Source organism: Moschus berezovskii, chromosome 14, assembly GCF_049115385.1.
Source record: "Moschus berezovskii isolate FMDL1 chromosome 14, NW_MosBer_1.0, whole genome shotgun sequence".
Lineage (NCBI taxonomy): Eukaryota > Metazoa > Chordata > Mammalia > Artiodactyla > Moschidae > Moschus > Moschus berezovskii.
In genome coordinates, this window is record NC_142473.1 from 53,886,841 (window position 1) to 53,909,719 (window position 22,879).

Sequence of the window (22,879 nt, forward strand, 5' to 3'; positions counted from 1 at the left end):
GTAGATAGAGACTTTTCTTCTTAACAATGGTATTGGTTGGTGGTTTAGTTACTAAGTCAAATCTAACTTGCAACCCCATGGACTGTAGCCCTCCAGGCTCCTCTGTCTGTGGGATTTCCCAGGCAAGAATACTGGAGTGGGTTGCCATTTCCTTTTCCAGGGGATCCTCCCAACCCAGGGATTGAACCCAGATCTCCTGGTTCTTTACCAAGTCACCAGGGAAACCCCTTCTTAACAATAACCCCTAGCAATTCCTGTTCCAGGCTCAGGACTGTGATAGTGTTGGTGAACTCTTAGCAAGCCTTCCAGAGGTGGTAGGACTCAGTTCAGTTCAGTTAAGTCACTCAGCTCCATGAACCGAACACCAGGCCTCCCTGTCCATCACCAACTCCCGGAGTCTACCCAAACCCATGTCCATCAAGTCGGTGATGCCATCCAACCATCTCATCCTCTGTTGTCCCCTTCTCCTCCTGCCCTCAATCTTTCCCAGCATCAGGGTCTTTTAAAATGAGTCAGCTCTTCACATTAGGTGGCCAAAGTACTGGATTTTCAGCTTCAACATCAGTCCTTCCAATGAACACCCAGGACTGATCTCCTTTAGGATGGACTGGTTGGATCTCCTTGCAGTCCAAGGAACTCTCAAGAGTCTTCTCCAACACTACAGTTCAAAAGCATCAAGTCTCCCCACAAATCCCAGAAGGTTTAAATGATATTTTACACTCATTTTATTAAATGTCAGCAATGTGCCTGTTTTTTATAGAGTTAAGAAATTTTTGTGTGTGTGAACCTATCTAAAATTAATTCAGAAAGACTGGTGAACCTGAAAGCAGTATTAAAATGGGAATAAGTTTTCTTGTACACAGCCTTAGCTAGGCTAGTGTCTGTTCTGACAGACTTCTAAAATAGCTACTGATTTGAGTAACAGGTAGCTACATAACCATGAAAGACCCAAAGAATCTTTTGTGTTAGATTTTAAAGATCAAATAAAAACTTGAGCAAAAGTCATATGGCTCATGTAAAAGAATGTAAGTCGCTCATTATTACACATTGTATATGCATGCTTTTGTTCTTCTTCTTCATATATTGAGTTGGCTAAAATGTTTATTTGGTTTTTTCCATAGCATCTTAAGAATAAATCCAAATGAATGTTTTGACCAATCTGTTACTGTGTCTTCCAATTAAATCTGTAGTAATTCTTTAACCTTCTACCCTGAGTGTCCAGCCCCTTTTATCTGTCTCCCACAATATAGATAGTTCAACATTCCCCAGAAGATCTGCCTGACTGAGCCTGGGCCAACACATGAACTGCTTTGGAAACAGCGTACAACACTGTCCCCCATAGGGATGCTGTAGTTATCCAATATGAAAGCATGTAAAAGGCTCTGGTATTGTCTTTTTCTTAGTGGACAGTCTATAAGTTTTATTGTCTTACATTCAATATTCTTGAACACTTCCTATAGTTTCACAACCCTACATAGTTTATAAATACTTGTCCTTATATGATTAAATTTAATTTCATAACCACACTGGTTGTTAAGTGATAATATTTCCAGCTTCAAAAATGAAGAAATTGCCATTAGTGGTAGGAAAGGGAACATCTAGTGTCACACATGGAAGAGTTAAAACTCACCCTTCCTTTGTTGATCTCAAGTTATACAATATGGTTGGCCTCTGCTCAATTATATACATTTATATTCTTAATCCTAAAATTTAACCATCTTTCTAATCCATGTTTTATTTAACAATGTATTATCCCCAGGTGTTCTCTTATTATTTAATGAGTATAGTTCATTTCTCCCCTATTAAGCTAATAGAGGCCATTCCTAACTCTTGAGCTAGAATGTTAAATCAACTCAATGATCTTTAATTTAAAAGGCATTAAGCTTGTGGCTTATTTCTGCTCAAAAGAGTTATTACAGAATAGAATTAGTAATATTACCCTTTCATTTGTTATGGGCCAACTCTAATGCAAGGCCTCAGGAAAGTACATGGAACAGTTCTTAAAAATGCCACTCTTTACATACTGTACAAAGGACGATTTGGTACAGGAAGAGGAAAGTATGTTTTGAGAGCAGGGAAATATCTCTGCCCAATTCAAATCACACAGAAAATGTGAGAAAATAAAAACATTTATTTTTTCATAGTCATATTTGAGCCTTTACAGAAGAGATTTTTCCTTTCTTAAAATGTCAGACCCTGACCCTCTGCAGTGACCTTGGCTGGAACAAATATCCGGATGAGCTTCCTCCGTATCTCTTTGGTCTTCATAGTATAGACTATGGGGTTTAGCACAGGGGGTATAAGAAGATAGGCATTAGCCATGAGGGCATGGGTCAGTGGTGAAAGGTGCTTTCCAAAACGATGAATGACAGACACCCCAATGAGTGGCACGTAGAAGATGAGAACAGCACAGATGTGGGAAACACAGGTGTTCAGTGCCTTCAGCCGGCCCTCCCCTGAGGCAATGGCCATCACTGTTCGGAGAATGAATGCATAGGAGAAGAGGATGGAGAGGGAGTCAGAACCCTTGGTGAAGATAACCGCAATGAGGCCGTAGAGACTGTTGACCCGGGTGCTGGCACAGGCAAGGCTCATGACATCTTGGTGGAGGCAGAAGGAGTGGGAGAGGATATTGGAGCGGTAGAAGGGGAGCCGCTTGATGAGGAAAGGCACTGGGAATACCACACAGACAGCCCTTGTCAAGATGACGGCCCCTGTTCTGCAGACCACACCAGTGGTGAGGATGGTGCCGTACCTGAGGGGTTTCCAGATTGCCACAACCCGATCAAAGGCCATGGCCACCAGCACGCCAGATTCAATGGCTGAGAAGGTGTGGATGAAGTACATCTGAACAAGGCAAGCATCAAAGGTGATGGACTTGTAGTTAAACCAAAATATGCCTAGCATGGAGGGCATAGTACAAAGGACAAGTCCCGTGTCTGCCAGTGCCAGCATACACAGAAAGTAATACATGGGGATGTGGAGGGACAGTTCGGACTTGATGGTAGAGATGATGACACCATTGCCAAAGAGGGCAATGACATATATAGCACCCAGTGGGAATGCCATCCAGTAATATTCTAGTTCAAGCCCTGGAATTCCAGTTAAGACAAAGTAGAGGTGTTGGAAGTGAGAGTGGTTATTATCTGCCATGAAGTCAATGTAACACAAGAGGGAAATTTTGAGATCCTGATGTGTGTCTCCCTAAGAATGCAGTGACAAGTATTAACAATATATTAGAATCTGATCTTCCTCAGAGCAGAACCATTTTATTTTAACATGGGTAAAAGAGAGTTTAAGGGAGGGCTGAGTCGCTGAAATTACTCTTCCAAGATATATCCCGTGGAGGAAACTTCTACTGACCCAATGAAAAAGTCTCACTAAGTCAAATAAGTCACATTCAGTTTAAAACACACTGCATTAGATAAAATATTTTGCTTTCTCCAGTCCATTTCTCCCTCTTTCTCATCCATATCTTACAAGCTGTTGAGTCAGAGGCTGAGAACACAATGACTAAGACAGAATTAGTATAAAATAAGAATTAGTTGACTGCTCACAAAGGATGTCATTTCCACCCATCACTCCCCTTATGCCCAGTACTGCAACTCTCATGAAGGCAACAGGTCTTGTATGTAAGGCAGGGATGGACATGCCCAGTGCACACGCCTGTGCTTGAATCTGAGCATGACCACCTTCACTTCCCCTGAGCCTGGATGTGGACTCCATCATTCTCAATCCAGGAACCACAGACAGCAACTTCTGATCATAGAAAATGAAATGTATTTGTCATCTCTAATCTAACGAAATCTAGAAAGGGGAGTAAGTTATATTTAGGAAAGCGACAGCAGCAATTCTTTTTTTCAGACCAACTCATTTTGTCCAAAAGGAAGTGAGGCTCCTCTGAAGCCTTTTTTAGAATCAGGATCATCTGGAAATTGTATCACTAAAGGCACAGTGAGCATTCACTTAATGGCATTTACACTCTCAGAGGGCCAGTATAGAGGTCCTAGTAGAGATCTGGAAGAAACATGCTGATATTTCCAGAATCAGTAACTGTGTTTTTTCCAAAATGCCTCCTGACGGGGTCATTCAACTTTAGACATGAATGTCAGTTAGACGAACTGCATATTCTCTTTGAGAAACTCTTTCAACCTTAAGACACACATCGGATGCCTTCATCAACTGAAGAGAACCAAGGTGACTAAAAGGCAAGGTAATGTAAACTCCAGATCCACACATCTTCTTATCAGATTCTGATTTCCCTTGCTCCTCATATATGGCCTTATATACGTAGCACACGGACAATAATGCCTATGCTATAGGGGCAGTGTCAGGGTTACAGAAGATCTTTCCATTGGTAAAAAAGCAATATATGTGCTTTTAATTATGAGAACTTGGAATAAAAAAGTTCTTCTCTTCACACGTTCTCAATATCAGTATTGAATTGAGGTTTTTTTCTTTCTTGTTTTTTTGTTTTGTCTCTCTGATTTGGATTTTTCAACCAGAGATCTTTGCAGCTGATGGAAGTGAAACTGATAGATGCTCTTCTATCAGCAAAGAATCACATTTAACTTTGTGTCTCTTGTGATCTTTGAATAATTTACCCTCTAACTCTGCAAATATGTGTCTGAACCCCAGGCTACGTATACATCTCTGACTGATGCATACTCCTGATGAATCAAAAACATATTGTACAGTTTTGAAATTTCTCTCCTCAAAGATCTTCTTTGAAAGATTTCTGACACAGATTCCCCCAGCCTTATTTAGGGTATATCCTCTGTTTCTGTAAAATATTCATGTCTTTCCATTGCTCCTATGAAAGACAGCTAGTCTTTTGTTCAAAAGACTCTGGCTTATTAGATAGCATATATTTTCTACTCTTTCAACAAACTTATTTTAGTTTTTTGTTTGTTTTAGGACTTTTGAGAAAGAAAATATTTATTAAGTTTTTCAAATAATTGTAATAGAATGGAAATTAAAGGAATTTTTAAGAGGTAAACAAGAGGAAAAGAATATAAGGTAAGAGAAAGAAGGAGAGAAAAGAAATGAAAAAAGAAAAGAATAAATCCAAAGAACAGCAGGTGCTTCCCAGGTGGTGCTAGTGGCAAAGAGCCCACCTACCAATGCAGGAGACATAAGAGATGTGGGTTTGATCCCTGGGTTGAGATCACTTGAGGAGAGTATGGCAACCCACTCCAGTATTCTTGCCTTGAGAATCCCATGGACTGAGGAACCTGGCAGGCCACAGTCCATAGGGTCGCACAGATTTGGACATGACTGAAATGATTTACAGCCACAAAGAAGAGCAGAAGTAAATATCAAACTATTTCACATTTTACTATTAAAGAAATTGAAGCATAAATAAATAACTTACCCTGAGTCAAACACATAGTCAGTGGGAAAAAAACAGATGAGAAAAGGAAGGAAAGAAAGTTACAACTAAATATACTGAAGCCTGAGGGTTCACCTAGCAAAGACAAAGTTAAAAAGGCATCTCTTGGCTAGGTTACTTATTCCTTAAAATGCGTCCTTGATTTTGTCCATAATTATATTCCCCAGGATGTACTAAACAGGTGAAGATCAGTTTCTTAGATCCCAAGTTCTTCTGAAAGTTTCACCTAACCTGACCCTCTACTGTCCATGGAAGCTGCCTCATTTATGGAAAATGATTGTGTTAAGTGTTTTATATCTGCCCCATAGGTGCCACAAGTTATATGATCTCACTAGAGATCTTTGATTGACTAGTGAACAATAAAATTGCAAAATTTCTCTATTGTCTGAGTAACAGCAGAAAAACAAAAACACTTCCATTTCGCTAAGTACTAGAAAGTGGTTGGGGGACAGTTGGAAACTTTAGTAACATTATCTTAAGATATTCTGTTGATAGCACAACTTTAGCCTCTGATTTTGCTCTAAAACTTACCTTGCTGCTTAGGGTGCCCCTAGCTGGAAGACGGTTCTCTAGCTGCCTGAGGCTTGCTTGGCAAAACCATTTCTACTCACATGAAGACTTTTATTTCCTGAGCTGCTCCAAAACTCCTCCCCATACCAGATCACGGAGAGTTTCACAGATCGGTAAACAGGGTTGTTCCCTGGGGCTCCCAAGATTGAGGTGGTCTCTCCAGGATTGTGAAATAAAGCCCTAGATTCTTATGTCTGAAAAATGAGAAGTATTGAGGAGGATATTAGCAAAAAGTGCATGTGTGTGTGTGTATTTGGGGTGGAGGATTCAGAGGCTGGTCAGTATTCAGTCACATTCTCTTAGGGCCATCTTGGGCACCTCACTCTTCCATGCCCTGAAATGAATAATAGTTGCCTTTGTTTTTCTCAAAACACAGCAAAACTAATAAAACTCTCCTAAAGAAATATGGTTCTAAAGTTGAAATGATTCTCTAATGAATAAATTTTTCTTCATAATTCACCTGCATTTTTCAGTTTTCAATATCAAACTAATCATGCTCTGTGCAAAAGAAAAGCAAGAAGCCCTTCAGGGAGTCATTAAGAAATGCAGGAGGCAATGAATATTCCAAAATATCCAATTATCATCTTTAGAAAATGCTACTGTCTTTATCTGCCTCTGAATAACAATAATAGTATCATAAGTAGCATTAATAATAGTGATAATAACATCTAATATTAATTCTGAGCATTATCAGCTGTATAATTTTATCACATTTTATCATGTTTGCTTTGCACTTCACCATTATAATCCTCATGACCTTAATACTCCTTTGAAAAGAGGATCACACTGGGAATTGGCCCAGTAAGAATTTAACTGTAGAAATTACTCAGGATAGAAATAACAGGGCAGGGACTCCTCACTGCCCCAGGTGGTTCTGGACTTCCTGGATCCTGGAGGACACCAGGACTAGGTAAGGAAGAAAGACTCATAGAGAACGAGATCATGTACTAAGCTCTCAGTCACTGAGCATATATTTACATGATAATCCTGGACTAAGTTAATATCAGTGCAGATTACTCTTCTAATACTGTTGAATTCCTTAACTCAGATGAAATTCACCTCTGATTCATAATCATTCTTGTAATACTTTTGAAGTAGTTAAAATATGAAATTGCTCTACTTTCAAGAGCTTAACCTCCTCTTTAAACTTACTCCAATGCTCACTATAAATGTATCATTTGTAGCTCAGATTTGCTCTTATTTGTAATTTTTTTCTATATTGACAAACAGGGTTTTTGAGTAATTGAATCACTACAATTTCATTCCAGTTCCTCAGGTAACAGCTTTTTGTTGTTGTTTTTGTTACTTATACAGGTTGATTATTTACATCCCACATGGATTCTGATCTGTCATAAACTGCCAGCATGGGTATAAAACTAAACAAATGATACCATCTTTTATTTATTTTAACATAAAAATAAAAGTGTCCGAATCTTGTGGACTGTAGTCTGCCAGGCTCCTCTGTCCATGGGATTCTCCAGGCAAGAATACTGGAGTGGGTTGCCACTTCCTTCTCCAGGGGATCTTCCCGACCCAGGAATTGAACCCAAGTCTCCTGCATTGCAAGCATGTTCTTTACCAACTGAGTTCTGAGGGAAGCCATATCTTTTAATATCAGAAAGTCAGCTCAGTCAGTTCTGTCGCTCAGTCATGTCCGACTCTTTGCGACCCCATGAATCACAGCACGCCAGGTCTCCCTGTCCATCACCAACTCCCGAGGTTCACTCAAACTCACCTCCATCAAGTCAGTGATGCCATCCAGCCATCTCATTCTCTGTCGTCCCCTTCTCCTCCCGCCCCCAATCCCTCCCAGCGTCAGAGTCTTTTCCAGTAAGTCAACTCTTCGCATGAGGTAGCCAAAGTACTGGAGTTTCAGCTTTAGCATCAGTCCTTCCAATGAACACCCAGGACAGATCTCCTTTAGAATGGACTGGTTGGATCTTCTCGCAGTCCAAGGGACTCTCAAGAGTCTTCTCCAAAACCACAGTTCAAAAACATCAATTCTTCGTCACTCAGCTTTCTTCACAGTCCAACTCTCACATCCATACATGACCACTGGAAAAACCATAGCCCTGACTAGACGGACCTTGGTTGGCAAAGTAATGTCTCTGCTTTTTAATATGCTGTCTAGGTTGGTCATAACTTTCCTTCCAAGGAGTAAGCATCTTTTAATTTCATGGCTGCAATCAGCATCCGCAGTGATTTTGGAGTCCAAAAAAATAAAGTCTGACACTGTTTCCATTGTTTCCCCATTTATTTCCCATGACGTGATGGAACCAGATGCCATGATCTTCGTTTCCTGAATGTTGAGCTTCAAGCCAACCTTTTCACTCTCCTCTTTCACTTTCATCAAAAGGCTTTTTAGTTCCTCTTCCTCTTTAGTGCCTCTTCCTCTGGCACCTTTCTGCCAGAAGGGTGGTGTCATCTGCATATCTCAGGTTATTGATATTTTCCCGGCAATCTTGATTCCAGCTTGTGCTTCTTCCAGCCCAGCATTCATCATGATGTACTCTGCATATAAGTTAAATAAGCAGGGTGACAATATACAGCCTTGACATACTCCTTTTCCTATTTGGAACAAGTCTGTTGTTCCATGTCCAGTTCTAACTGTTGCTTCCTGACCTGTATATAGGTTTCTCAAGACGCAGGTCAGGTGGTCTGGTATTCCCATCTCTTTCAGAATTTTCCACAGTTTACTGTGATCCACACAGTCAAAGGCTTTGGCATAGTCAATGAAGCAGAAATAGATGTTTTTCTGGAACTCTCTTGCTTTATCCATGATCTAGTGTATGTTGGCAATTTGATGTCTGGTTCCTCTGCCTTTTCTAAAACCAGCTTGAACATCTGGAAGTTCACGGTTCACGTATTGCTGGAGCCTGGCTTGGAGAATTTTGAGCATGACTTTACTAGTGTGTGAGGTGACTGCAATTGTGCAGTAGTTTGAGCATTCTTTGACATTGCCTTTCTTAGGGATTGGAATGAAAACTGACCTTTTCAAGTCCTGTGGCCACTGCCTAGTTCTCCAAATTTGCTGGCATATTGAGTGCAGAACTTGCACAGAATCATCTTTCAGGATTTGAAATAGCTCAACTGGAATTCCATCGCCTCCACTAGCTTTGTTCGTAGTGATGCTCTCTAAGGCCCACTTGACTTCACATTCCAAGATGTCTGGTTCTAGGTGAGTGATCACACCATCATGATTATCTTGGTCAAGATCTTTTTTGTACAGTTCTTCTGTGTATTCTTGCCACCTCTTCTTAATATCTTCTGCTTCTGTTAGGTCCATACCATTTCTGTCCTTTATCGAGCCCATCTTTGCATGAAATGTTCCCTTGGTATATCTAATTTTTTTGAAGAGATCTCTTGTCTTTCCTATTCTGTTGTTTTCCTCTATTTCTTTGCATTGATCGCTGAGGAAGGCTTTCTTATCTCTCCTTGCTATTCTTTGGAACTCTGCATTCAGATGCTTATATCTTTCCTTTTCTCCTTTCTTTTAACTCCTCTTCTATTCACAGCTATTTGTAAGGCCTCCTCAGACAGCCATTTTTCCTTTTTGCATTTCTTTTCCATGGGGATGGTATTGATCCCTGTCTCCTGTACAATGTCATGAACTTCCGTCCATAGTTCATCAGGCACTCTATCAATCAGATCTAGTCCCTTAAATCTATTTCTCACTTCCACTGTATAATCAGAAGGGATTTTTTAACATGCTGCTGCTGCTGCTAAGTCACTTCAGTCATGTGACTCTGTGTGACCCCATACACGGCAGCCCACCAGGCTCCCCCATCCCTGGGATTCTCCAGGCAAGAACACTGGAGTATGTTGCCATTTCCTTCTCCAATGTGTGAAAGTGAAAAGTGAAAGTGAATTCGCTCAGTCATGTCTGACTCGTAGTGACCCCATGGACTGCAGCCTACCAGACTCCTCCATCCATGGGATTTTCTAGGCAAGAGTACTGGAGTGGCTTGCCATTGCCTTCTCCGTTTTTTAACATAGTCAAAACTAAAATTGCAGAGGAGATTGATTATACAATAGACTCTATCGTCCTATATATTTAGAGAATCTATCTTTAATTAGTTTACTTTCCCTTGATTGGATACTAACCCCATTTTTATCAAAAGTCCTCCTCTCTTAGCTACTTCTTTTTAATTAATTAGTTAATTTAATGCAGGATAGTTGATTTACAGTAGTACCTTATTTTCAGGTGTACAGCATAATAATTCAGTATTTTTGCAGATTGCACTCCATTATAAGTTACTAAAAGATAATGAGTATGGTTCCCTGTGCTATACAACATATCCTTGTTGTTTATCTCTTAGCTACTTCTTGAAATACATCCACACCCATCCTTTCCTTAGTATTTCAGTAAATTGCCCCTTCCCAGGTTCAAATGTAACCCCACTCACCACGCCCAGTGGAGTGACTCTCTCTCTCTCATCATTGTTCATTTGGTCAGTCCCCTATTCTTTGCGACCCCATGGACTGAAGCACGCCAGGCTTCCCTGTCCTTCACCATCTCCCGGAGTTTCCTCCAACTTATGTCTATTGAGTCGGTGAGGCCATCCAACTGTCTCATCCTCTGTCCTCTCCTTCTCCTCCTGCCTTCAATCTTTCCTAGCATCAGGCTCTTTTCTAGATGTTGGGTCTCTCTCTCTCTCTCTCCACATATATATATATATATTCACATATATATATATATATATTCAACTTCATGCATAATCAGAGTCCTTTCAGATCTACATCTCTGATACTGAGCCTTATGATGAGTTCCAGATAATAATATGTTATCTGCCTGGTGGCCATTGGAGGAAAACTTTTCCCTTCTTCCCTTCTAGATTTTTTCACTGGCCTAATAATTAAAGTGACATAAAACAACTCAAAGAATTTACCAAAGCAGGAACTTACGGCAGAAAGTGAAGAGGAACTCAAAGGCCTCTTGATGAAAGTGAAAGAGGAGAGTGAAAAGGTTGGCTTGAAGCTCAACATTCAGAAAACAAAGATCATGGCATCTGGTCCCATCACTTCATGGGAAATAGATGGAAAAACAGTGGAAATAGTGTCAGACTTTGTTTTTTTGGGCTCCAAAATCACTGCAGATGCTGATTGCAGCCATGAAATTAAAAGACGCTTGCTCCTTGGAAGGAAAGTTATGACCAACCTTGATAGTATATTAAAAAGCAGAGACATTACTTTGCCAACCAAGGTCCGTCTAGTCAAGGCAATGGTTTTTCCCGTGGTCATGTATGGATGTGAGAGTTGGACTGTGAAGAAAGCTGATCGCCGAAGAATCGATGCTTTTGAACTGTGGTGTTGGAGAAGACTCTTGAGAGTCCCTTATACTGCAAGGAGATCCAACCAGTCCATTCTAAAGGAGATCAATCCTGGATGTTCATTGGAGGGACTGATGCTAAAGCTGAAACTCCAATACTTTGGCCACCTCATGCGACGAGTTGACTCACTGGAAAAGACTCTGATGCTGCGAAAGGTTGGGGGCGGGAGGAGAAGGGGACAACAGAGAATGAGATGGCTGGATGGCATCACTGACTCTGTGGACATGAGTTTGAGTGAACTCCGGGAGTTGGTGATGGACAGGGAGGCCTGGCGTGCTGTGATTCATGGGGTCGCGGAGAGTCGGACACGACTGAGCGACTGAAATGAACTGAACTGAACTGAATAATTAAATTGACATAAAACAACTCAAAGAATTGACCAAAGCAGGCAAACTTTGTACCTTTTAGACAAGGATACAATGTATTTGTGAAGAATTGACAATACAGAGGGGATTTGGGCTTGGGTTAGTAAATTAATGAAGTAAAAAGGTTTAGGAAAATATAACCATTCAATAAATCATAAGTCCCAACAATTTGACCTCTGAAATATTTCTATTATTGCTCTTTTCTTTCCATATTTAACAATATTATACAATTCCAGAGTCTCTATTTTTGCTATGTGGACTTCCTCAGTAACATTTTAAGTTTCTTATTCACATAAAAATAAATCACTTTGCTTCTTCTTTTTTTCCCTGTTCCTTCTTTCTTTTAGCTTTGAAGGAGAAATCACTTTCTCTTATGTATTGTCAGCTTCTTTAGAAAATATTAGTCTAATAATATTTAGCACTAACCAAATTTGAATTAGACAGATCTCTTATTGCCTCTAGTTAAATGATTTAATTGCCACATAAATTTGAATTTATTAAAGCTATATGAAAAATCATAATCATGAATAGCCAAAAGTACATTTGAAATAATTTGTAAGCCTGTATAATACATCTTTTCTATCCTTAAGCAGTTTTCATACTGTCAAGATAATTTTCAGCATTCACGAGTGTATGTTTCCCAAAACATATTCTTTCTTATTGACTCATTCTTAATATGTTTCTGAGACATTTCAAAAACTGGATTATTACAATGTGTCAAATACAGATCCTTCAGATCATAACCCAGGGCTAACATATATTGTATGGTCAAGGTTGATCAAGAAATATTTGTTTTATAGAAAAATGGCAGGATGGAAGGATAGAAGAAAGAAGAAAGGAAAGAAGCAGAAAACCCAGGAAAGAAGATATTATAATGAAAAAATGGAAGAAAAGACAGGGAAAATATAAGAAAAGAAGAATGAGCCTCACACAGGTACATTTTAAAGAAGTGAAACTGACAAATGTTCATATGAGTTTACCGTCTTCGGATGCTTTTTAAATTTATGGGATTTCCCTGGTGGCTCAGATGGTAAAGAATCTGCCTGCAATACAGGAGCTATGGGTTTGATCCCTGGGTTGAGAAGATCCCCTGGAAAAGGGAATGGCAACCCACTCCAGTATTCTGGCCTGGAGAATTTGATGGACAGAGGAGCCTGGCAAGATACAGTCCATAGGGTCACAAAGAGTCGGACATGACTGTGCAACTAACACATCAAAATTATACTGAAAATCACTTTCTTTTGTACAATTCTATGAGTTTTGACAAACGCAAAAGCCATAGTCATGTAACCACCACCCTAATGCAGATAAAGAGAAGTTCTATCAATCCAAAACCCATTCTCACCCTACCCCTCTGTAGTCAACCTCTTCACTCATCAAAAGGCCTACTGCTGCTGCTGCTGCTGCTAAGTCGCTTCAGTCGTATCCAACTCTGTGCGACCCCATAGACAGAAACCCACCAGGCTCCCCTGTCCCTGGGATTCTCCAGGCAAGAACACTGGAGTGGGTTGCCATTTCCTTCTCCAATGCATGAAAGTGACCTTTCAAAAGACCTAAGGCAACTACTAACCTGTTGTCTAACTCAATAATTATGGCTCATTATACAGTAAATAATCTTTCAAACTGAATTCTTTACTTAGCATAATGTATTTGATATCTATCCTGTTATTGCTGTACAGTATTCCTTTGTATGGACATCCACTCTGTGGATATAGGTGATAATCTGTTTACCCATTCAGTAGTTGAAAGAACTTTAGTATAGGTAAAGTTGCTGTAAGCTTTCAAGTATAAGATTTTATATGTTCATGTTTCATTTATTAGTTAAATACCTAAAAGTGAATTGCCCAGTCATATGTTAAGTATATGTTTAACTTCCTAAGAAAATACCAAATTGTTTTTCAGTGTGTTTGTGCTATGTAGCATTTCCACTGTATGAACATTCTAGCTGTTTTATATTCTGACCTCAAATTATCTTCTTATCATTCTAATAGGTATACAGTGGCTTCTCATCATGGTACTTTTAATTTGTATCTCTGCAATGATTAACATGTAATGTTGAGCTTCTTTGTTTTTTAAATGCATGAATTGCAACTTTATTTTTTTACACTTAAAGGCTGACGAGAAACCATTAAAAATCCTATTAAAGAAAATCTAACACAACAGCTCAATCAAAAAGTAGGGTAAGCATATTTCCTCATTAAATACTATTTTTTCTAGAACACAACATGGAAACATCTTATTTGCTATGCATGCCTCTTCTTTGGTGAAGTGTCTGTTCAAGTTTTTGTCCATATTTCTTATTGGGTCATAATTTTTTTCTTATTGTTAAACTCATAATGTTTTCATTTTAATACAAATTCTGGATAAAAAGCCTTTGTTTAAATGGTTAGTAATATCTTCTCTTAGTCTGTGTCTTGCCTTTTCATTCTATTAACAAAGTCTTTCATCAAACATTAAAAAATATCTTTTGATGAAATCTAATTTATCTTTCTTATCCTTTTATATATGATTTTGGTGTCTAAGAATTATTTGTATAACAAAAATTCTCCAAGATACTCTCATATGTTCTCTTCTAAAAGTTTTATAGTATCATGATTTACTTTTAGGTTTATGTGTTTTTGGTTCAAAAATCATCTGAACATACTTATGTAGGTTTATTTCTAGATACTGATTTATGCATCTATCCCCTTGCAAAAACCATGTCTTTTTTTTTAATTAATTTATTTTTTATTGGAGGCAAATTATTTTACAATATTATATTGGTTGGTTTTGCCATACATTGACATGAATTCGCCCCAGGTTTACATAAGTTCCCCCTCCTGAACCCCCCTCCCACCTCCCTCCTCCCTTTATCCTCCCTCTGGGTCATCCCCGCACGCCAGCCCCGAGCATCATATAACATGCATCGACCCTGAACTAGTGATTCGTTTCACATATGACAATATACGTGTTTCAATGCCATTCTCCCAAATCATCCCACCCTCACCCTCTCCCACAGAGTCCCAAAGACTGTTCTATACATCTGTGTCTCTTTTGCTGTCTTGTATACAGGGTTATCATTTCCATCTTTCTAAATTCCATATATATGCGTTAGTATACTGTATTGGTGTTTTTCTTTCTGGCTTACTTCACTCTGTATAGTAGGTTCCAGTTTCATCCACCTCATTAGAACTGATTCAAATGTATTCTTGATTAGTGTAGCTTTCTAGGAAGTCTAAAAGTCAGTTACTGTGGGCCTTTGAAATTTGCTCATCTTTTTCAAAATTGTTTTGTCTTCATTAGTTCCTTTGACTTTTCATATACATTTTAGAATTGGTTAGTCTATATCTACAAAAAAAGCATTGCAGGAATTTTGATTGAAATGACATTAAATCTTTAGAACAACTTGGGTAGAACTGACATCTTAATAATGAGTCATAATTCATTCTCTCCATTTTTAGGTAATTGTAATTGAAGGTAACTTCTCTTTTCATTTTCTTTTCCTTTCATTTTGAATTTGACTTTTGTCCCTTTTCTTGAGGGTCTTTCACTCCTAGCATACACAAGATGCAAGTTTTGTTTGTTTCTTAACTGTGAATTCTCCTTTAAAATAATGTTCAACCATTTTGTTTGCACATCAGCATTTAAAGGCAAAGTGTCAGGCACTCTGACTTCCGTTGTGAATCACACTTTCCCTATCTGACGATGTGATTTAACCAACCTGCCAACCAAAGCTTCAATTGCTCTCCCACTATCTTCCTCCCAGAGAACAAAAAGCCATGTTGAAAGAAGAGGTGAAGTCAATGTTCTAGAACAGAAAGGCAAAACTGTACTTTATATCCTTTCTTCTGCATTTTCATCTGGAAATATTTAATGACCCTGCCAAATCCCATAATTGGATTGTACTTTGCTATTAGTTAAGGAGATAGTTTGTAGTCAAAAGGAACATACACTCCAAAGAGTAAATATTAAGCTACTTTATCTTTTATGAATACTTTTGCTAAATTGAAATGATTTGTTTTTCTGACTTGCAGTTATCTTGCTTAAAATGTTTGAATGATAAATTTTAGGTATGTCTTTCTATTATGATTTAGCAGCTGCATTGCATTATCAGATCTATATGGTCAAAAACAGTGATAAACAAGATATATTAAACTTGTGGATTAACTTGTTATTAATATCTCTGTCCCATTGCACTTAGCAATTAAAAATAATAATCCTGTGTATAAATAGACTATACTATTTCTTTTTCATTAATGCTAACTTCACTGTGTGGGTACCAACGGAATAAAAGCCGAGCTTCGTGTTTTGCAACTATATCATATGTTCACTTTGTTTGTTCAGTTTTTATTTATTTTAGCTGATATGGTCAATATTTTTCAAAGCTCTTCATTTCACTTGTGTAAAACAAAATAACATTGGGTTGAACTTTGTTTTCAAAAGCTTTCTATATAAACATTTGTAACTTTACCTTTCATCCACCAAATTGTTTAAAAATATGATCAAGAGTAACTACTGATCTCTTTAATGATAAAATCTTTATCTTTGAGTATCTATATGGAATATGTCATGAGCTTTTTCTTAAATCAGTGGCTAAAGTTCAGATATTTAATCCTGTAAATTTTCATTTTTTCAGGAAAAAAGATGCATGTTAATGTATTGTTAATAAATGAACATCACTAAAAATACTAGCCCTTTTAATACTGTAATAAACATGTGAGGTATCAAAAGTAGTCAAAATCATAGAAACAGAAAATAGAATGGTGGTTACCTGGAGCTTTAGGAGAGGAAAAAAGGAAGCTACTCTTTAATGGTTACAGAATTTCAGATTCAGAAGACAAAATGTTACGGAAATCTATTTCACAACAATGAGAATATACTTAATACCACTAAACTATACACTTAAAAGTGGTTGCTGCTAAGTCACTTCAGTCGTATCCGACTCTGTGCACCCCCATAGACAGCAGCTCACCAGGCTCCCCCATCCCCGGGATTCTCCAGGCAAGAACACTGGAGTAGGTTGCCACTTCCTTCTCCAATGCATGAAAGTGAAAGGTGGTTAACATGGTAGATTTCCTTATATGTTTTCTATCAAAATGATAGATTTAGAAGTGAAATAAATATTAAAATAAATATAAGAAAAGTTAAATGTGTTATGTACTGTTCAAGGAGCTCAAACCAAGATAAGGCTTTTAACATCAGGAGGATCACTTTTAGTTGGTAGCTGGTGGGGAAGACTGAGGAATTTAATGTATGAAATTTAATTTAATAGTGTGTGTACGTTAATCCCCAAATTCCTAATTTATCTCTCCCCCAACCTTTTTCCCTTTGGTAACCATAATTTTTTTTTCCTGTCTCTGAGTCTGTTACAGTTTTGTAAAGAAATTAATTTGTATTCTTTCTTTTTAGATTCCACATACATGTGATATCTTCTGATAATCTTAAATGGTCTTCCTGCTTCCACTTTTGCCTGCTAAATCCATTCCTACTCTACATTGCAGGTAGATGTAACTTTTGAAAATCACAAATCATATATTTACATTTCTCTACTTTGAAAACACCCAAGGGCATTTCCTTGGACTTCAAACAAAAACATAGTCTTGCTGCTGCTGCTGCTGCTGCTGCTGCTGCTGCTGCTGCTGCTGCTGCTGCTGCTGCTGCTGCTGCTAAGTCACTCCAGTCGTGTCCAACTCTGTGTGACCCCATAGACGGAAGCCCACCAGGCTCCCCCGTCCCTGGGATTCTCCAGGCAAGAACACTGGAGTGGGTTGCCATTTCCTTCTCCATTTTGTGAAAGTGAAAAGTGAAAGTGAAGTCGCTCAGTCGTGTCCGACCCTTAGCGACCCCACGGACTGCAGCCTACCAGGCTCCTCCATCCATGGGATTTTCTAGGCAAGAGTACTGGAGTGGCTTGCCATTGCCTTCTCCTGCTTGCCTGAAACATGTTTTGTCCATATCGGCAGATGGCTATTTCATTCTCAATATTTAGATCTCAGTTTAAATATAACCTTCAGAATTATCACCCTTTCTATAGTATTCAGCCACTCTCCATTCATTATCCCATGATCCTTTTTTATTTGTTTTATAAACCTTAGATAGAGCCATCTGGAATTGTCTGAATTGTTTATTCATTTATTGTCTATCACTCTCCCCGCTGGAGGATCTGTGGAACAAGCAACCTGACTACTCTTGTTTACTCCCTTGTTTACTACTCTAGCCTATAATAATATCTGGTATATATCAGGTCAGAGAAGGCAATGGCAAGCCATTCCAGTACTCTTGCCTATATATCAGGTACTCATAACTCATCTTTGAGAGAAAGCCACTTTGGACAACAAAGAGGGAAGATCGGAGACCTTATATTGATGGGCACATACAGCAAATAGGAGTTATGCATATTCTGGACACTTCACTAACCTTACATACAAACTCTTTTTACTCATGAGGAAACTGAAGCTTGGAGATATGAAGTGGCTTGTCCTGTATTATGGAGAGAAAGTAGCAAAGCAGGGATTTTTACTTCAGTTCAGTTCAGTTCAGTTCAGTTCAGTCGCTCAGTCGTGTCCGACTCTCCGCGACCCCATGAATCACAGCACGCCAGGCCTCCCTGTCCATCACCAACTCCCGGAGTTCACTCAAACTCATGTCCACAGAGTCGGTGATGCCATCCAGCCATCTCATTCTCCATCGTCCCCTTCTCCTCCCGCCCCCAACCTTTCCCAGCATCAGAGTCTTTTCCAGTGAGTCAGCTCGTTGCATGAGGTGGCCAAAGTATTGCAGTTTCAGCTTTAGCATCAGTCCCTCCAATGAACATCCAGGATTGATCTCCTTTAGAATGGACTGGTTGGATCTCCTTGCAGTATAAGGGACTCTCAAGAGTCTTCTCCAACACCACAGTTCAAAAGCATCGATTCTTCGGCGATCAGCCTTCTTCACAGTCCAACTCTCACAACCATACATGACCACGGGAAAAACCATTGCCTTGACTAGACGGACCTTGGTTGGCAAAGTAATGTCTCTGCTTTTTAATATACTATCAAGGTTGGTCATAAATTTCCTTCAAAAGCCTCTTGATGAAAGTGAAAGAGGAGAGTGAAAAGGTTGGTTTGAAGCTCAACATTCAGAAAACAAAGATCATGGCATCTGGTCCCATCACTTCATGGGAAATAGATGGAAAAACAGTGGAAACAGTGTCAGACTTTGTTTTTTTGGGCTCCAAAATCACTGCAGATGCTGATTGCAGCCATGAAATTAAAAGACGCTTGCTCCTTGGAAGGATTTTTACTTAGATAGGCCTAAATATGAAAGTCATAATGCCATATTGTGGGTTCCTGAAATATGATAGCAGATGACAGATATGTTGATCTGAGATAAGAAGTATCCAGGAATGGTTTAATTGTGTCCATTCCTCCAACCTATTAGGTCAGATTCACTTATCACATTAGAAAATAGTTATCCTGAACATTAGGAAGACCAGAGTACAGAGATATGGGGGCATTTCTATGGTTTAGAGATGAGAGTAGAGACAACCCTGGATCCCAAAGGCATGAAAGAATAGGGAATGGTACACTGAATTGAACAGGGAACCTATGCCAGGACTGGCTATGGGACTGTGGGTGTTCTGAGGAGGTAAAACTGACTTTATCAAGGTCCTAGTTCCATTCCCCAGGGATTTAAAAAAGTTTCAGTTGGAGAGTTTGAGGGTCTGATGCTAAAGCTGAAGCTGCAATACTTTGGCCACCTCATGCGACGAGTTGACTCACTGGAAAAGACTCTGATGCTGGGAAAGGTTGGGGGTGGGAGGAGAAGGGGACGATGGAGAATGAGATGGCTGGATGGCATCACCGACTCTGTGGACATGAGTTTGAGTGTACTCCGGGAGTTGGTGATGGACAGGGGGGCCTGGCGTGCTGTGATTCATGGGGTCGCGGAGAGTCGGACACGACTGAGCGACTGAATTGAACTGAACTGAACTGGAGAGTTTGAGGGCAGCCTCCAGGTCCAATAGATCACACCTACTGGAATTTTCTGGAAGAAAATGAGAGGAAGGATGTAGTAACTTGAGTCTAGGAGAAATTTAGTTGTACCCTGGGGAAAAAGACATTAATATACAATCTCTTCAAGAGAAGTAAAAGTAATAGGGATGAACCAGTATAAACCCACAAGCTGGGATCTGGTTACCCAGGTCTGCCTTAGGGTTTATAGGAACAAAAACATCCCTGAAAGTCTTCAGGTAGGGGAGGAGCAGTGGTTGGCATGACACAGGAGTCCCTAGGTTCTTTATAGATATTTGGGCTAATTATGTCCAAGGTGTGAAGGAAAAGCCACAAGCTGGTGTGGGGAGTGGGAGTGTCTGATACTTGATCCACCAGACAACAGTACATTTGTAAAGAATGAGAAATGGCAGGGAGAATGAGAGAGGGCAAATATAGGGAAGAGAGAGAAAAAGAGTGGGCCCAAATGACTTGATTTGGGCCAGAGGAGTGAGCAGTCAAGCTCACTGTTTTATTTCAGAGAGATCTGACTTTATGTGTAGCAGAGTGAGTGTGGCTGGAGATGAGCATCAAACCGTAATAAGGATAAAAGGTCATTCAACAGCCCTCTTTGAATGCATTATTTGAATTGATTCAGCCCTTATCCTGAAGTTACAAAGCAAAGTAAGTGATCTTTGTAGAGATGGAACCTGTACCCTTAGAGCCATTAGCACCCTGTGGTACTCCACTGAGCTCATGGCAATTAGTCAAACCAAAGACAAGTGACAAATCCAGAAGGTGTCCCTATGGACTAAACCTGGGATACTCTCTGGGGCTCATTATCTGCTCTTTGAAAAAAAGACTTGGGAGAGATTGTAAACTGCCAAAGAGCCGAAAGGCCAGGACAAAACAGGGCATCAGAACCTAGTGGGCCTATGAGCTCAGGGTTAGTGTGGGGTGGAAAGAGACTTGTTTTACAGGCTGTGACAGCAGGACTTGATACTGGGGATGGAAGGATTCTTCCATTCCAGCTACAGTTCAAAAATTATCACGATGTTTCCTCTGGGCAGTACCACAGACCCTTAACTAACTACAGCATTCTCAGGATCCCCATGGGGCTCTGGCAACAAGAGACTGGACACCTGTTCTCTACTTCTCTGTACCCCACACCCCACCCACTCCCCCAGAAGCTGTAAAACAAGGGTAGCATAAAGAATACTTCTGAGGCCAATAGAACCCCAAAGTGTGTGAGGGCCACTGGGAGAACGAAGTGAGTGAACTGCACAAAGGGAGAAGCAGGAGAGAAAAAGGACCATAAGACTCGAGGTAAGAGTGATAAAGTAAATTGGGAGAGGGTAGTAACTGGGGAGATGAAACAAGAATGAGGAAAACCAAGGGAGAAATAGGTGTGAAAGTTACTGAGAGGGCAGGAGAAGATAGGGTAAAGAATTTGACCACTTTCAGAAAGTTACTTCCATTTTTGAAGCATGGAAATGTAGATTTGGGTTGGAGAATTGTGATGGAGCAGAAGAAAGGTAGAAAAAGCACAATGCCATTTATAAGGAGCTATGGGCTCATAATCTGGACAATGAAAGCAATTTTTATATAAGCAGACTCTAAAACAGCTCATGGAATTCAACAAATATATGTCATATAATGGAAAGATACCATTATTATAGGAATGAAAAATATAAAAGATAATACGTCTTTATACAGCTCACATTATAGCAGGAAGGCATGGAAAGTGTTATAATAGTGCCCTAGTTTATGCTAGAGGGATGCGTAGAGTTAAGAGAATAATAAGAAGTGATTTGTTTGCTGGGAGTAATATATTAACTTTAGCAAGTCTATGGGAACTGGTAGTAGATGAGTTCTTGTAAGAATAAATTGTTTCCTGAGATGGATAATGGAGTGAAGATAGAAATAACTGTCCATGCAAAGACATGGATTCTGAACCAACAGCAGTATTCAGGATTGGGTTAAAGTCTTGGAGACCAGGCATAAAGGACTCTAACAGTTACCACCATACTTCAGAGATAGGAAGTCACTTGAAGCAGACTTTGAAGATCAAAAATATCACTGAGAGATGTCTTAAAATTAATAAAGTATAGTTCTTAAAATGTATAACCCACAAGGACCTACAGGGAACTCTGCTCAATATTATGTGGCAGGCTGGATGGGAGGGGAGTTTGGGGGAGAATGGATACATATACAGGTATGGCTGAGTCTCTTTGTAATCCACCTGAAACTATCACAACATTGTTAATCAGCTATCCTCCAATAGAAACTAAAAAGTTATTGGAAAAATTAATGTAGTATAGTTCTAAGCTTCAGTTCAGTTCAGTTCAGTTCAGTCACTCAGTCGTGTCCGACTCTCTGCGACCCCATGAAGGCACGCCAGGCCTCCATGTCCATCACCAACTCCCGGAGTTCACTCAAACTCATGTCCATCGAGTCGGTGATGCCATCCAGCCATCTCATTCTCTGTTGTCCCCTTCTCCTCCCGCCCCCAATCCTTCCCAGCATCAGAGTCTTTTCCAGTGAGTCAACTCATCGCATGAGGTGGCCAAAGTATTGGAGTTTCAGCTTTAGCATCAGTCCTTCCAATGAAGACCTGGGATCTGGTGGCCAAAATCTGGATGGTGGAGCTTGGGGAATCTTGAAAATTCAGTAGCAGTACCTGCTATTCTCTATATGTGGGCTGGCTTTCTGCCTACCTTACACTCCTGATAAGATTAGCAGGGGTCCTTTTCCCCAGATTCTTCAGAGCAAAGCTAAATCCCATGGGTGTCATCACAAAGACGTAGTGTGAGAAAGAATCTGAATATACGGAGTAGCAGAACTGATCCCTGCCTTGTATTCCAACTAGCCACAGATTTGAGACCAAAAACAGAGAGTTTATTACCAAAAGTTAGACTCTATAATTTACCAAATCATTTTTGTTCCCTGGATTGTTTTATTTCTCAATCCCACATGTGACACCCTTTTTAAAATGTTTCTTATATGCCTAGGTCTCTTGCGTATTCAAATTTTATAACATATCTGATTTGATCTCTTACTTTGTCATACGATATACCACCTGCCTCCAGCAGATTCATTAGTTCTTGGCCCTGAAAATATCTCTTTCAGTACAGTCAAGGTTAATATGGAGACAAGCGGAGGTCTCTCAGGAAATGGAGAGGCAATCATCACCTTGGAGAAAAGTTCAATCCCTTAGCCATTTCTTCCTACTGTGATTTATCCCCTATGACCTAATTTAGCAATTTCTCA

At 39.6% G+C, this 22,879-nt stretch overlaps 1 protein-coding gene across 1 annotated transcript; it reads right to left on the reverse strand.

Moving 5' to 3' along the window:
* Positions 1 to 2,181: 2,181 nt before the first annotated feature.
* LOC129553643 (olfactory receptor 51H1-like) lies at positions 2,182 to 3,153 on the reverse strand. Its single transcript, XM_055422422.2, has one exon. It carries the CDS (start codon positions 3,151 to 3,153, stop codon positions 2,182 to 2,184), a length of 972 nt encoding a protein of 323 aa, XP_055278397.1.
* Positions 3,154 to 22,879: the final 19,726 nt, after the last annotated feature.